We start from the raw sequence: 15951 nt of genomic DNA on the forward strand, positions 1-15951 counted from the left end.
AAACTCTGCTCACAAATGGACTCACACTGGCTAAATAAACGAATAAATAAAAAAATTAAAAAAACACATTAGTCATTATATTGTAAACGGTATACCAATAAATTGTTGTAAACATAGTACTGGCAAGTGTAGCTAGAAAGGAAGAAAAAGGGTTATAAACTACCTTTGTACTGGGAGGCGAACCTGCGCAAAACTGCATGTCAGTCTGACTCCATAACCACTTCACCACTACATCTGATAAAAAGCAAGTGGCGTTGCATGTAATTGTGCCATCCAGTGTGTCTTTGTAGATGGGATGTATGGTTTTTCTGGCGGTGTCTCAGTAGAAGTCATTTCAGAAATAATTTGTCAGAAAATTCACAGAATATCCAGATTTGAGAACCAAGACCCGACCCGCTTCGGAGGAGACCAAATTGAAGCTGAGATGGGAAGAAAATGTGAATGAGGCCAAAAATGCCTTTGTCGTGTTTCTTATGAGGAAATGACAATATAACATGGTAAAAAGTTCCAAAAGTTAGATTTTTAATTAGATGGAACCTTTACAAAAACTGTTCAATTAACTTCTCAACTCCGTCCTCAATCTTGCATTTTAGATGATATTAGCTATAACACCCTCTTTGGTTCCAGAATGCTATCAAGTCTGACAACTGGAAAACCCTAGAAATGACTTAAAACACTTCATAATTATAACTTCCTCAGGATCTCTTCATGTGTCTGAGGATTTTTCAAACCTCCCAAAAAATAATGTTAGGCTCTGAAAAGCAGTTTTTACATGGAACATTACTTTAAAGAAAAATCATGTGATGCACAGTAGGCACTAGGCATGATGGGTGCATCACTTCATCTGCCTCTCTTCTTACCCTGATGCACCCGTCACTCTGGAACAGGGTCCATCTGGACTCAGACCAGTTTTTAATAATGTGTTGGACAATTTAACACAATTTAGTCGTTTCTGCAATCTCTTTAGATGTTTTCTCTGCTTGATGCATGCCAATGATCTGATCCTAACATCTTTTCCACAACCACCAGATGCGTCTTTCCACATGGTTGTTTAAGAATTGAGAAGCAACTCATTGCACCAGTAGAGGTTAACTAACTTGTTGCCAGCTGAAAGATAATCGCTCACGCAGTAATTATCCTATAGGAGGCTCGTACCTGTTTGCTTCGTTAAATCCAGGTGGTGACTTTTTTTAGGCCAGGCGGTCCATAATCATGCATAATAGTTTTCATTACATTTGCTGACTTTAAAGGCATAAAAATATAAAAATTTAGACTGTGTCCTATACTTAGTAGAGTTATCACCTCACGAGCCCTGTTTGTGTAGTGCTAATGTTAGCCTTCTATGCTTAATGTATTCACAGTAAAACAGAAATTAGATTAGCTTTGAACGATTTTTGGTGCATTAATACGATTCATGCTATACACAGGTGAAACAAAAAATAAATAAATAAAAATATGGTACAAAAGTCAATTTATGTAAAAAAAAAAAAACAAGTTAGGCTGAGAGACCATCTAAAGACGCAGGAAACCCTTTGCAGATGTTTAGGAATCATTAACTGATTAGAGTGTGACACTGAGTCTAGAATATTGAACCTTTTCATAATGTCTGAGATTTTAAATTGTGATTTTCATAAGCTGTGAACCACAATCATCACAATTATAACAAATAAAGGCTTGAAATGTCTGGCTTTGTGTGGAATGAGTCTCTCTCGATTATTGGTTTCACCTTTTGAGTTGAATTACAGAAATTAATTAATTTTTGTACCACATTCAAATGTTTTGAGTTTCACCTGTACTGTGAGCTCTAAACATTGTTCAAATGCACATTTGAAGATAAATGTGTGAAAACTACCTGTGGACAGCAAATTTTCAGGAGATTGATTGTTTTTCCACAGACATACACGTCGTTGGCAATGTGTCTGAGGAAGGCGGGCACACAGTCCTCCACGTCCTCCGAGATCAGAGTGTAGCCTTGAACCCAGAAGTGTTTGTCTGCACAAAATCAAACATGCCTGTTATCAGATATCTTGGAGAAAACGGGTCCATTAAGCACTAATCTTTGACTGAAAATCTTAAAACAACTGGTACTGGATTAATACTGAATCCAAACTCAGCTTAAAACTTTTCATTATCAGAATGGCTCACAGAGAATGATGAAACTCTGGCTGCTTGAATTAACAATTGTTAGCACTTAGCTCAGTGATCCTAAGCAAAACACACGGGAGGAACATGAATTCACAAGCATCCACCGCTCTTTACATAAAGCCCGCGGCTCGTCAAGAAAGCTTTGCTACTGATTGCTTCCTTGGCCGACAGAGTTGGGAGAACAATGACATTTGTGTGTCCTCCGGAAGGCAAGAGCAAGAAGTGTGGAGGTTCGCTGCTGGAATTGATGAGGTGTAGCCGATGAGCAAATGAAACTGTTAGCCAGACAAAGCCAAAGTGATGTTCTGACCTTGAATGGGAGGCTGCGTGACATACAATATTTGGACAGGCTGCAATGATTCATAACATGCCATGTTTATACTGTCAAAGTTAAAAGGTAGAAGCTTGTACTTTTGGTGAGTGACTTTATGGAATATGTTGTTAATCTATCTGTAATGACCAGACTGAAGCCAGAACATGAATGGTGTCCGTTGACAGTTATTGCGCCGATTGCTTTATCTTTTTTTCAATAACTATATGAAAACAATCCTACATTTTACCCATAGCATCAGTTTGTCAATCACGTTCACATTTTTCAAGTGCTATGAGTTTCGTAACATTTCCATCCGTCCATTTTCTGCCGCTTATCCGGAGTCGGGTCACGGAGGCAGCAGCCTAAGCAGAGTAGTCCAGACTTCCCTCTCCCCAACCACTTGAGCCAGCTCCTTCGGTGGAATCCCAAGGCGCTCCCTGGCTAGTCAGGAAACAAAGTCCCTCCAGTGTGCCCTGGGTCTTCCTTTAGGTCTCCTTCATGTTGAACATGCCTGGAAAACCTCATCAGGCAGGGAGGCATCCTAACTAGATGCCCGAGTCACCTCAACTGACTCTTCTCAATGTGAAGGAGCAGTGGGTCTACTCTGAGCCCCTCCTGGAAGACCGCGCTTCTCACCCTATTTCTAAGGGAGAGCCCAGCAACCCTGTGGAGAAAACTCATTTCGGTCGCTTGTATCCACAATCTTATAGACCCTTTTACTGTTTGTAAACAATATGACGTCAGCGAGAATGCGCGCGCAGCTTGGCAACAGAGAATGGCGTTGTGTCAGGCTTTATCAAGCTACGCTGCGGGGTTATCACCGGCAAATCTTGAATGTTATATTATTAAACCCACTTTAACGAATGGCAACAGACTCCCAGATCCCTGTGGCATTACGGAATGGGTGGAAGATGTAGGTGCGTGGCCAGATATCCAGTGGCCCGATATATACACGTTTTTAGTGGAGAGGCCCAGTAAGTACACACGTGAGAAGCTACGGGCATACAAATCGCTAGATGCATACAACTATGTTGTCTGTGGCCACGTACAGAAAGTGATAAGTAAAATATCACGACATAGACTCTGAGTTTTGCGTCCTGAAGGCAGAAGTCCTTCCTAGCCAAAGACAAGGACACAAGACTGCTATGTACAAGGCTTGGGTCATAGTAAACAAACCAGAGAACTACGTCTTCACAGCCAACTGTACCTGCATGGCAGGGTGAGTATAGCATAGGTAGGGCTGCAACAACGAATTGATAAATTCGATGAAAATCGATTACTAAAAGCGTTGGCAACGAATTGCGTCATCGATTCGTTGTGTCGCACAACTCTTCCAAAAGCGCCCCCCCTTCCCACCCGCCGTTGCGCGCAGACCAGAGCAAGTCAGATCAGCGCGAGGGAGAGCCGGCAAATCAGCGCGAGGGAGAGCCGCAGATCAGCGCGAGGGAGAGCCGCAGATCAGCGCGAGGGAGAGCCGGCAGACTTGCGCTGCTGCGAACCGGTTCCGCATTGTTGCACAGCGATCCAGGCAGCTGCTTACAGCGCACGGTCCATTCTCAAAGTGGCGCAACCAAAAAACTATAAATAGCACACGATCGTTCATGTCCGCGCATGTTCTCTATTTTCTGTCTTATTTGTGCCTGAAGCGCGCTACTGCGGAGCTCATCACCTGTGCTGTGGTGATGTCACCTCACGCAGCATCGAAAACGCGCTCTGCGCTTTTCGGTCAGGAGATCCCTTTGATCTGCTCAAAAGTAACTGATGAGGTGAAAAGGTAAGAATCCAGGCAACAGATTTTCTGGAGAATTAAGAGGAGATGCAGGAAGATGAGAGACAGACAGGACAGGAAAATAGTTCAATAAAAACAAGAAAACAAAACAAAGTGTTGAAAAGTAAAATGTAGGTAGAGTTATCACCACTACACGTTTTTACCAGTAAAAAACAATAAGTTATACACATGTCATATTTATACATCTGATACAATTCAGATCACCTTCAAAACTCAGTCACACACCCAGGGCCGTTTCAAGACATTTTGGGGGCCAAGGCAAAATGCCCCCCCCCCCCCCCCCCCCAATAACTGGGCTCCCCAGAAGCCTCTGTGTAATTCATGCCCTCTCCAGTAGTGTTAGTTATACGGTGTTTATAAAAGCCCCTCAGACATTACTGACATGTTCTAATATTATCAGATGAAAAACTAAATTATCAGACATGCTGTCTCATCTGCTTCTTTTATAAACTTGCAAAAAGTAACAAAACCATTTGAAAGCCACTATTTGTGGATTCTCTGAAAGTTTCCATGGAGTTTGTGACAACTTATTTTTTCATTGATCCTATCGTCTAATCTCACAGCTGAAACAAGCATCCTTAATCATCTGTGCACAGGAAGCTTACCGATGCTGTAGTAAAACAAAAGGTATAATAATTTATTATTAATAAAACCTTGTTGCAGCACTAAAGCAGAAAAATTTGATTTTGCATTAAATATGCAAAATATTTACATATGAATTGTTTTAGAGCCCTTTAATTGGCAGAATCTGATATTAATTTAGTTCTTACAAAAAATGGGTCCCAACGTGGTTTGTGTGGCGTTGCCATAGAGTGACGTCATAGGCACAGATCCCCTGTCCTCTTGTTTGGAAATGGAAATATGATCACCCTACATTAAACAAACTGTCCACCCGGGCTTTTGCGCTGCACAGAGACGCTTCGCTGCCTACGACTGAACGTCAGTTGAGAGTCAGTCTCATGCAGACTGACCAATGAAGAGAGGGCCTCAAGTTAAGACCCTCTCCTCATTGGTCAGTCCACACGAGGTGGGTCAAAGGTTACTCTGGGCGGGTTACGTGTTGTCAGGCATTCAAGTATTGAGTATATTTACTGCATATTACAGTAAAATATTCTGTATGTGACCACATTATGGTGATCCTTGGGTCGTGATGATGGAGCCCTTGAATATTGTTGCCCAGGGTACAACAAAGTGTTAATCTGGCCCTGGTTCCGCCGTCACATTCCCGCAGAAACTGGTTGATCACACCGGGGCCAGACTACTAGCATGTGGTTTTACAACCACAATGTCCTCAGAAGCAAAAACGCTTTTAAAAGGGAGGGATGAGTCCTAACTGTTGCTGCAGGCGTGTTGTGTGAGAGTGCAGTTATATACTGGTTAATATATTTTTGGGTTCAGTTGCTTTCATGTGGCCTAATGTGAGTCTATTTGGGATCATTGGAATGATCAGCAGCATTTCTTGATGTGACTTTATGGCAGTTGCCCAGGGCATCATCGCAAGGAGGATGGCATTCATTTACTTTTGTTTTATTTGGTATTTTTTCAGTTATTTTTGGAAATAGTGATCAATTTTGATTAATTCACAGCCTATGTTTAATTACATTTAAAATAAATGTCAACAGATGAGATCAAACAAAACAGATGAGAATTGCCCTTAAGCTGTTTAACTTGGACCAAGCATTTTAGGTCACAGATAGATGTAGCTTAGGGTCTCTGTCTATACACCTTATAAGACAATTTAGGTGATGGCATGTTGTTTTTCTGCTATTGAACTGTTTTCTAATAATGTTGTGTTAAATAAAGTGAAGGAAGGAGAGAAATAACGTTTCCCTAGCAGTTTTTAAAAATTTCCCCATGTAATCCGATTAATCGATTAATCGTGTCGAGACCCCATCCGATTAATCGATTATCCAAATAATCGTTTGTTGCAGCCCTAAGCATAGGTTTCTTTTTTTAGCGTGCTCAGAGTACAACCGTGTTAATTTTAGAGAAATACAGTTTATACTAATATGCAGTAGGAAAATACAGATGAATTAGAATGAAATGTTAATTTGAAGCATGAAATAAAGCGTATACATTTGTTTAATTCTGTCATTTTGATGTTCCAGACTTGGGTCATGCTGCAGCCACGCAGCAGCAATTTTATTCAAAGTTGAGCTTTGTGTTAGGATGGGAAAAACAGAAAAGGCTGCAGTTACCCTTTTGATGGCCTGCAGCCACAGACGCCTCCGATTTTGTTCAAATGGATGTGCTCCCTTCGGAATTCTGTAAAGTTTCAGTCCACTGCTTGAAGAGAAGCGATTCTGGCATCCATACACGCAACAACCCGACATTTTTATGTGCTCAGAACTTCAAAACAAAGTGTTTAAAATGAGGAAGCCTTCACTCTCGTTGCCAGGCTGCGCGTGCAACTTTTGATGACGTAGGTAGTAAAAGGGTCTATACTTTTGGTCACTGCCCAACGCTTGTGACCATAGGTGAGGCTAGGAACGTAAATCGACCGGTAAATCAAGAGCTTTGCCTTCTGGCTCAGCTCTCTCTTAACCACAACAGACCAGTACAACGCCCGCAGCACTGCAGACAGCACCAATCTGCCTATCGATCTCACAATCCATCTTTCCCTCACTAGTGAACAAGACCCAGAGATACTTAAACTCCTCCACTTGAGGCAGGACATCATCCCTGACCTGGAGAAGGCATTCTACCCTTTTCTGACTGTGTCAAATTTAGACAAGCTGATTCTCACCCCGGCTGTTTCACTTTCGGCTGTGAACCGCTCCAGCGAAAGCCGGAGCGGGCGTTCTGATTAGGCCAACAGGACCACATCATCTGCAAAATGCAGAGGCCTGATCCTTAGGCCGCCAAATCAGTTATGATAAATGATAAATGACCCGCACTTGTATAGCACCTCTCAGAGTAAGGACTCCAAAGCGCTTTACACTACAGTGCATCATTCATCCATTCACACACACATTCACACACTGAAGGTGATGAGCTACAATGTAGCCACAGCTGCCCTGGGGCGCACTGACAGAGGCGAGGCTGCCGAGCACAGGCGCCACCGGTCCCTCCGACCACCACCAGCAGACAAGGTGGGTTAAGTGTCTTGCCCAAGGACACAACAGCAGAATTCTGTCCGGAGCCGGGATCGAACCTGCAACCTTCCGATTACTGGACAACCCACTCAACCTGTTGAGCTACTGCTGCCCCAATCAACTGAGTTCCCCTCAACCCCTTGGCTGCGCCTACAAATCCTGTCCATTAAAGTTATGAAAAGTTTATTATTAAATAAAAAACCACAAAAGACTTAATGCTACTGTCTCAATTTGAGTCTAACTAATTCAGTCAGCTCAGGACACATTCAACTTGTTCAACATTAGTGGTACAACAAAAACTAGCATAGATAACAACATTAAAGACCTGCCTATCTGAAGTGAAATACTGGGTAAACACTAAGTGAGTCAGCCGGTTCCTGTGGTGGAGACAGATATGTCTGCCTTCGCCTTCTCCTGTCTTCACTCTACTCCTTCCTCCTCGTGGAATTGAGTCATTAATTGGACAAAATGAAATTACTCCAGCCAGTCCAGATTTGTCAGGAGGAATTCTAAGAGAAATCCGTTTGATGCCGTTTCTTTTTGTTTCAGTCAGCATGGCGCACCAAATGGAAAAGAATGAAGGAATATCATTTATTTGTGTTTGTCCCTGTGGCTTGCTGAGTGGGGACGGCTGTGGTTCCTGCAGCTGAGGTAGATGACTCTGTTTCCCACTGATTATCATCCAGTAATTCCTTTATAGGCACACGGACAAACACAGCTTAGCAGCAAGGGCTGAAATGAAATCTGTGTTTTGATGTTTTCCTACTAGAGTCTGTCTGGCAGGCTTTTAATGCATTTTGTGTCTTTGACGTCTCACCCCTGAAGCTGAGGTATTCCTCGTTGACTTGAATCATGAACTCTCCATAAACATCTCGGAACACTCCGCTGTACACCCAGTCAGACACAAACCTGAAGTAAAGGGAATGCAGAGCGTAAGGACTAACCCAGGAGAGCCTGGTGTTTGGGCTGTACCGATCATGAGACACACAGCTACTGACCGTGTGTAAGGTTCGCAGCTGCTCTTCAGCAGCGACAGCAGGACGGGGTAGTTCTCGTTGCTGCAGTTATTCTGCGCTTCGCTGTACAGGTAGGACAGCAGTTTGACCCCCTGAGGTGAGACCAGAGCGGACATCTCATTTGTGAGGTTAAACACGATCGTGATCAACGACCATTTCAACAGCAGTTTGCAGATAAAAGAGCGCTCACCACAGGGAAGGTGGCTTGGCCCACACCCAAAGGTCCATCCACACAGCACAGCTCAGACAGGTACCTGAGATTCAACGAGAGCAGAGCGTTTATGAGCCGATGGCGTCCACATCAAGGTACTCCTTATCAGAATATGTCTGACTGGATGAATTAAAGTTGCAGTACGTAAGAATGAAATCCTGTGGTCATATGTGGTTACTGCAGTACATTTTCTTAAGCAAAAAGTTACTCTCAGTGTTGTTTCATGGCTTTCATGGCTGTAGCCAGTTACGGTTCACCACCAAAAGATTCTAGATAACAAGCAAAGACAAGTCATGCAGTAAGTTGATAAGTAGATTAATACATTGTCATATCTGGTGTTAGCACTCGTGTGTTTTACTGTAGGGAGCAGTTTGTACACTTTTTACGGTAATATGCCTCCGACATTAGAGGAAATGTGGTTGTCTACAGTCTTGCTGTTAGCTTGCTGTTATAGCTCTGAACGAATCATTAGAGGACGTAAAAATTGACTCATTATTCACTTCACACATACATTTCACTGTAATATCGAGTTGCTGGTGATTAAAACAGTATGCTTGAGATATTTTCACCGTTAGCATCGCTAGCTCAACATTAGCCTCTATCTGGCTTCACCCGATATGAGAGTAAAACAAAAAGATGCCCTGACTTCTTCTGGGTCGCTCTGTTTTGCTGGCTCTGGGTTGTTTTACCTGCTGGTGTCAAATTACAAAAACCAGTGCTGCAGTGCTAGCTCGCAGGTGACTCTGCAACCAAATACACTCATAGATTATAAACATTAACTATGTCCCTCTTTAGTTTTTTTCCCAAAGGAGAAAAACCAACAACGCCCATGCGGGCTGAGAATAAATTCCAACATGATTGAGACGTTTGACTGTTTAGAGATTATTTCACTGTAAAATTCTTACTTTATGCTCACATTTTGTGCAACATAAAGCTATAATATTACAAACTTGAGCTCACCTGAGTTGGCGGCCGACTTTGCAGAAGAGGAAGCCGATAGTCAGCAGGCTGAGAGTGGGTGGGGTGGTGAGAACACAAGCCCTGTAGTAGTGCAGATACTTACTCAGACCACCGGTAAACGCCTTGGGAGAGAAGAGAAGATCATCTGGTCTAATGTGAAGTGACTGAAATGACTGATCTGCTGCTTAAACTCACAGATAACCAAACACAGATTTTTCTTAATTTTTACGGTTGGTCCACAGATATATATATATATATATATATATATATATTTTTTTTTTTACCCATGAGTACTTCTCCACTTTTTTCCAGATAGTTTTATCTTAAACTAATTGTTTATGTTTAATGTTGCTTGGCTGTCTAGAATTTCCCCTTAAGGAATGATTAAAACTTTCTAAATTGATGAACACAAAACTGGCGGCAGTCGTGCAAGGGCAGAAAGGAAAACGTGTGGCCCCAGCAGTATTAATTAACGCTGATCATACATACATACCTGAAAGACTAGGCCCTTCTTGTCAGCACTCTGCAGAGAAAAACGGCTAAGCCTCAGGTAGTAGGTGCCATACTGGGCCAGCTCCCCCAGAAGACGAGACACGCTCTCTGGAGAGGCTCCCGACACACACACACCAGGCCTGACGTCAAACTGAACGCTCTAAGGTAGAAAACAGATTCACAACAAGACAATAAGGACCTGTACAGTCCAATAAAATCCACCAAACTTGTAACACTTAATATAAATCTTTGTCAGAGGTGTCAGAGAGTCAGCTCCAGGGTGATGTCTGAAGGCATCGTGGTAGACTTATTATATTAGACAGCCATACATAAGCAGTTGTGTTTTCTAGTCTACGCCATCAAAGTTTTATGAGAAAAAGATATTGTGTTCTTCTAGGCAGCATTCTTCTGGGAGAAACAATAGCACGAGCAATATTTTTGCAATCACAAACCACAGACTGGGCCTGTTGTTAAAAACATCACCTATCTGACTACAGGAGCAACGTTTGGAAGTCACAGAGTAACTTGACTAACTGAGCTGCACTAAAGTCTAATTCCAGTGTTGATCATATTGTGGAATAGGTTTCTTTAATGAAAAGAAAAAAAAATTAAAACGTATAGCTAAATTTAGCAACCTTGCCTTTCAACCGGATGCATAAGCCGCACATCCCCCACGTTTCAGACGCACAGTTTAACGCAGCTAGTTCCACGAGATCACAGAAGAGTTGCAAAATCCTTGGTGATTTATTTTGCTCGTGCAATAAAAAGCAAGGAGAAAGATGGCAGCACATATCTAAAAGGTATGTGGTTTATTTTCTGTTCTTTTATGGAAGTTATGTTTGTGCTGGAATACTTAAGCAAAAGGAAATGTACATGTGTATTTTATTTTGAAAGTTTCAGGAATTTTTTTCTTTACACTGCTCCTGTGTTTGACTTCCTGTCTGATCAGATTTGAACAGCTGAACTTGACATGTACCTGAAGCCTAGTACACATGAGGTAAATCCAGCACGTAAAGCTAGTGGTGCGCCTCTGCGTTCCTGGTGGAAAAACCTACTGTTTATAACAACAGTTATTAGCTGCATTATGCTCTTCGCAGACGTTATGCACCGCTTACACATCTGGTGAAAACACTGGTACAGAACTTCTAATCAGATACATAACAGATAAGATTTTAAAAAATGCTGTTTAAAAATAATGATATAATAATAAAAATAACCCAATAAATAAATAGAAGTTGCTAAAATCACAACTTTAAATGTGGTTCTTTGATTTGTTATTAATAGAAGCTTGATTGTTGTTTTCCCATGATTATTATTAAAATAATAATATTATTAAAATCATTAAAGAGTCAAATAGTTTTCAGAAAAAGGTTAGGTACCAAAGCTGGACTATTTGCATTCAATCATATCTCATTTGCTAGTTTCTCCATTCATGTTTTCACTCCCTAGATTATTCTGCTAGTCTCTCTACACAACATATTACATTTAAAATGCGGTCAATTCAACTGAATCTTTTGATTTTTCCTCTCAAATGATGAGTTTTACTTTTATTTTTCTTCATTTGTTATTCTTCTTTGCTCCTGATCTGAATGTAACAGCTGCTGTGACACCAACACTTCCAAACTGAGGGACAATAAAGGAATTTTCTTTTCTATTGTATTCTAGAATGACCTGATTTTAAGACTCACGGGTCAGATACACAGCCTGGGTCACCTTGCCCTGGCTACTACTCCAATCTGCAATATAGTCCTTCACAGGAGACTTAAAGTCAGCTCACACAGGTCACAGTAACTAAGTGCACATGATTCTTGTCATAGTTAAACATTACTGATTATCATAAATAATTATTAACCAAAGAATAATAATTCATCTCAGTAATTAAACAGTTATAATGAACCTTGATGATTAGCAGTAAAAAGAGTTCATTCAAATGATTCTTTTAAATCTTGAAATGTCCTCGTCTTGCTGTGGATGGAATAGCAGTCAGACAAGCAGACAGCTGCATAGATTAAAGGAGTGGTAGTAGACTTTAAGGCCTAGTCCACACGTAGCCGTTTTTTTTTAAACGAATATCCGCCCCTCCAAAACCTTGCATCCACACCACCTTGTTTAAAAAAAAAACTCTGTCCACACGTACCCGGATAAATACGTTGTTAAGGACATGCCAGACCTGTAGGCGGCAGTACTTCCCCCGTTCTTAACCTCGTCCTTCGTCTGTGGTCTTCCGCAAGGAGCAGTAATTCCGCTTGCAAAAAAAAACAAGCAGAAAGCGCTTGGACAATTGATAAAGCGAGCGCAGCTCTGAGGGCATCCATGCTGTCGGCTAGTGTAAACACAGGTCGCACACGTGATGTCAGCATTTTTTGTCGCGGGAAGTGACGTTGCGGACCTTAAAACTCCGGTTTTGTCTGTCCACACGCAGACACCCAAAACGGAGAAAACGCAGATCTTCACTTTGGCCGGAGTTTTTAAAAAGATCCGTTTTCGTGTGAAAAAACTCCGTTTTCGTGTGGATGACAGGCCAAAACGTAGAAAAATATCTACGTTTTGGCAGATCCCCGGCTACGTGTGGACAGGGCCTAAGTCTCCTGTGAAGGACCATATTGCAGATTGGAGTAGTAGCCATGGCAAGGTAGCCCAGGCTGTGTATCTGACCTGTGAGTCTTAAAATCAGGTCATTACGTGACGTTAAAGTGGTAATGTTTTGAAAATAAAATACGACTTTCAAATACTTATGCACAGCCTGGAGATATATTGCTAAAGAAAACTTGAAAATATGACAAAAGAAATGTGTGCAGTAATGTCAAAAGCTGTTAGTGGCAAAAGATGGAAAGAAACAATAGAAAAAGGAGAGTAAGGAAGTGCTGAAAATAAGAACTTTCCAGAAAAAGAAAACTTAATAGAAGAGAATAAAGTAACGGCAGCACTCTCCTGTGGCTCAGCTTTGAGCATCAGGAACACAGTAATTTACTTCTTGATCGTTTACTCAGGTTAATGACTTGACACGTTTTGGCTCGTTTCTTTGGGGTAATAAGCTTTTTTAAGTGAACTGGGTTTGTTTATACCTCATGCACTAATTGTTCATTGATTCTCATCTCTTTGTGTGCCTACCCAAGTTGCTCAGTGGCAGCACTTAATGTGGAAAAGGATTGCATTCAACAGCATTTCAGAGACTAACAAATGATAATGAATAGCACCTGGTTGAGAGGGAAGGTGGTGGAAGCTACTCCGATCAGGACATTCAGGAGGTCAGACACTAATTGCGTCTGGGAGTCCTGGGGCAGCAGCAGGATGGGAGAGGGTGTACCGGTGCTCACTACCCTCATCTCCCCCTCCCACAGCCGATAGAGCTGATCAAAGGCCTCTCTGCCTCCCTCCGATACGTAGAAGGACTCTCGTTTTCCTGGTGGGCTAGCGGAACAAAAAGCATTGTTTTAGAGAGGAAAAAATCAATTAAACTTTCTTAACTTAGACATCATCCAATGTATATGTTGCATGGATTTTCTGATCAAATAAGTAGACCAGGTATTTTACCAGCCAACAGACTCCCAGCAGCGCCGTCTTCCATGCTCGAATGTGGAGAGAGCCTCCCAGATATCAACGTCCGGAACAGGGCTGGTCTCTGACTGAGAGTCTGGGGTCATGTTAGAGGCTGACTGGAATCCCTCATCGTCAGACTGGTCTAAACAGGAAGGAACCTACACAAACCATTCATATGGAGTCACACAGACAAGGCACAAAGTGATGAGTCTCAACTGTAAAGAAAGAACTCTGGTTTAGCGTCTTACCCTGAAAGATAACCCAGTAACATCAATATTACTGGGCACAGGAGGCATGTCCAGCCTGATGTCCATGTCTGATGTACGACTATGCTGCAGAGCTCCAAACAATGTCAGCCTGGTTTCCTTTTCAAATCTTTCTTCTGCTTCAGATTTAGTCCTCAAAGCTAGCAGTCCTGTGCCTGGCAGAGCATCCATAAAACTATGAGTTCCACAAAGAGTCTCCAAAGTCCCCCATTCCTCTGCACACACTAGACCCCACGCCCGGGCCTCGAGCCTTTGCAGCTCCTCACTCTGGTAACTCCAGGGCTGTGGCTTCCGTTGGACAAGTCTCTCTCGTCTCATGTAGTCCCTGCTAAAGGAGGTAGGTGGTGGAGGAGCAGAGCCAGCTAGAAACACCAGCAGCTCAAGAACCGCTTCCAGTTCTTTCAGACCAGAGGAAGCTCCTTCTGGTAGCCTCTCCAGCTGCTCCTCCAACTTCTCTGCTTCCTCACAACATCCTGCCACCCTCAGATCAAAACACATCATGATGACTTTGTTCCTGGCTGGTGTATTTGCTGTAGCATTCGGTCTAGAGGCAGACCCTTTGCTTCCATCTTGAAATATCTTGGACAGCAGGGCACCGTACGCTCTCTTCTTGAGAGTTCTGTGGAAACTTTCCTTGGAAGTGCCTCCCAAGGCCCTGCGCTTCCATGATACTCCTGACAGGCTGCAGTCACAGAGGGCGCTCAGCAGGTCAGTGATGCTGCTGCTGCAGCTGGACTTTGTGGAGTTGTTGGAGCTCAGGTACATTGTGATACTGTTGCCTCAGACTGCTGCCTGAAGAAAAATGTTAGAGGAAACTCAGAGCTGTACAACACAGTTGCTGAATATCTATCAATCTATTGTCATGTTAGTAAGATCCTGAGGAGACACATCCACACAGTATATGATTGTTGCATTTTTGAAAATATCTTTCCCAAAGATAAAGTAATCATTGTGGTAATCATATTAAGGTTTAAACTGGAATAAAACCATAATATGTTGCATGAATAATTTATAATCAACATCATATTGTAAATCCAACAGAAAATGAAGATGCCAGGTCCTAGTCAAGAACATTTACTGGTATAAAACCTTGTTTAAACATTTTTATTCAGCTGTCTTATTTTCTTCTGACAAGAACTATTTCAAATGTGATTTCGGTTTTACCACCTTGCTTTACACAGGTGACTGCTTCGCTGTTTTCTGAAAGATACCGATAATCTAGCCCTTACATCTGAAAGCATTATTATTTAGCCAAGTTCTTACCACGCTATAGCGAAGCATCTTAAATACGTCTCCTGTCTTGTGTTCTCAGTTCATTTGGTGTAAAAGTTATATCCTTGCATCCACTGCAAGCTCCAGCTTCCCCCATCAAGCTAATGATTGTTAGCGTCGGCTCGTGGGTTATATTTTCAATCCTATGTCGCAAACATGTAGAATCCAGAACGAGGACAGGCTACATAATCCAAAATATTCCGTAATTTTTAAAATATTTTATTTCTTTCGGTTGTACAAGACAATATGCAGCGATGTTATGCTACCTATCTGCAATGTACGCTAGCCCAATTCACGTTCGGTCGTCCTGCGCGGGTTACGTCAAATTCCGGACCTTCCTAGACCTACATTTGATTGGTCTATAGCTTCACTCATTACAACATGATTGGTTAATTGTCTCAGTCAATCACAACTTCGAAAAATCCTATTCGCTACCATGCTTTGGTGCGTTCAAATGATATACGGAAAACAGAACTCTCTCTCCCTCTCCCTCTTCCTCTCCGCAGGTGGAATATATAATAGGTACGGCGTTACAAATGAAATTATTAAACATTTATTTAAAAACACATACAGGTCCTTCTAAAAAAAATGGCATATTGTGATAAAGTTCATTATTGTCTGTAATGTACTGATAAACATTAGACTTTCATATATATTAGATTGATTGCACACAATTGAAGTAGTTCAAGCCTTTTATTGTTTCTAATATTGATGGTTTTGGCATACAGCTCATGAAAACTCAAAATTCCTATCTAAAAAAATAGCATAATTCACCTGACCAATAAAAGAAAAGTGTTTTTAATACAAAAAAAGTCAACCTTCAAATAATTATGTTCAGTTATGCACTCAATA

At 41.8% G+C, this 15951-nt stretch overlaps 1 protein-coding gene across 1 annotated transcript in view; it reads right to left on the reverse strand.

Moving 5' to 3' along the window:
- tubgcp6 (tubulin gamma complex component 6) overlaps nucleotides 1-15319 on the reverse strand; it is a 36322-nt gene extending 21003 nt beyond the window's left edge. The window contains exons 1-10 of the mRNA XM_015964133.3: nucleotides 15091-15319; nucleotides 13810-14619; nucleotides 13556-13719; nucleotides 13219-13432; nucleotides 10023-10181; nucleotides 9530-9651; nucleotides 8549-8612; nucleotides 8341-8450; nucleotides 8160-8251; nucleotides 1853-1992 (exon numbers count right to left, since the gene is read on the reverse strand). Of these exons, the coding sequence (XP_015819619.1) occupies nucleotides 1853-1992; nucleotides 8160-8251; nucleotides 8341-8450; nucleotides 8549-8612; nucleotides 9530-9651; nucleotides 10023-10181; nucleotides 13219-13432; nucleotides 13556-13719; nucleotides 13810-14592 (1848 nt within the window). The 5' untranslated portion in view covers nucleotides 14593-14619; nucleotides 15091-15319. The remainder of the gene's footprint in view (nucleotides 1-1852; nucleotides 1993-8159; nucleotides 8252-8340; nucleotides 8451-8548; nucleotides 8613-9529; nucleotides 9652-10022; nucleotides 10182-13218; nucleotides 13433-13555; nucleotides 13720-13809; nucleotides 14620-15090) is intronic.
- Nucleotides 15320-15951: the final 632 nt, after the last annotated feature.

This window comes from Nothobranchius furzeri, chromosome 4 (genome assembly GCF_043380555.1).
Source record: "Nothobranchius furzeri strain GRZ-AD chromosome 4, NfurGRZ-RIMD1, whole genome shotgun sequence".
Classification (NCBI taxonomy): domain Eukaryota; kingdom Metazoa; phylum Chordata; class Actinopteri; order Cyprinodontiformes; family Nothobranchiidae; genus Nothobranchius; species Nothobranchius furzeri.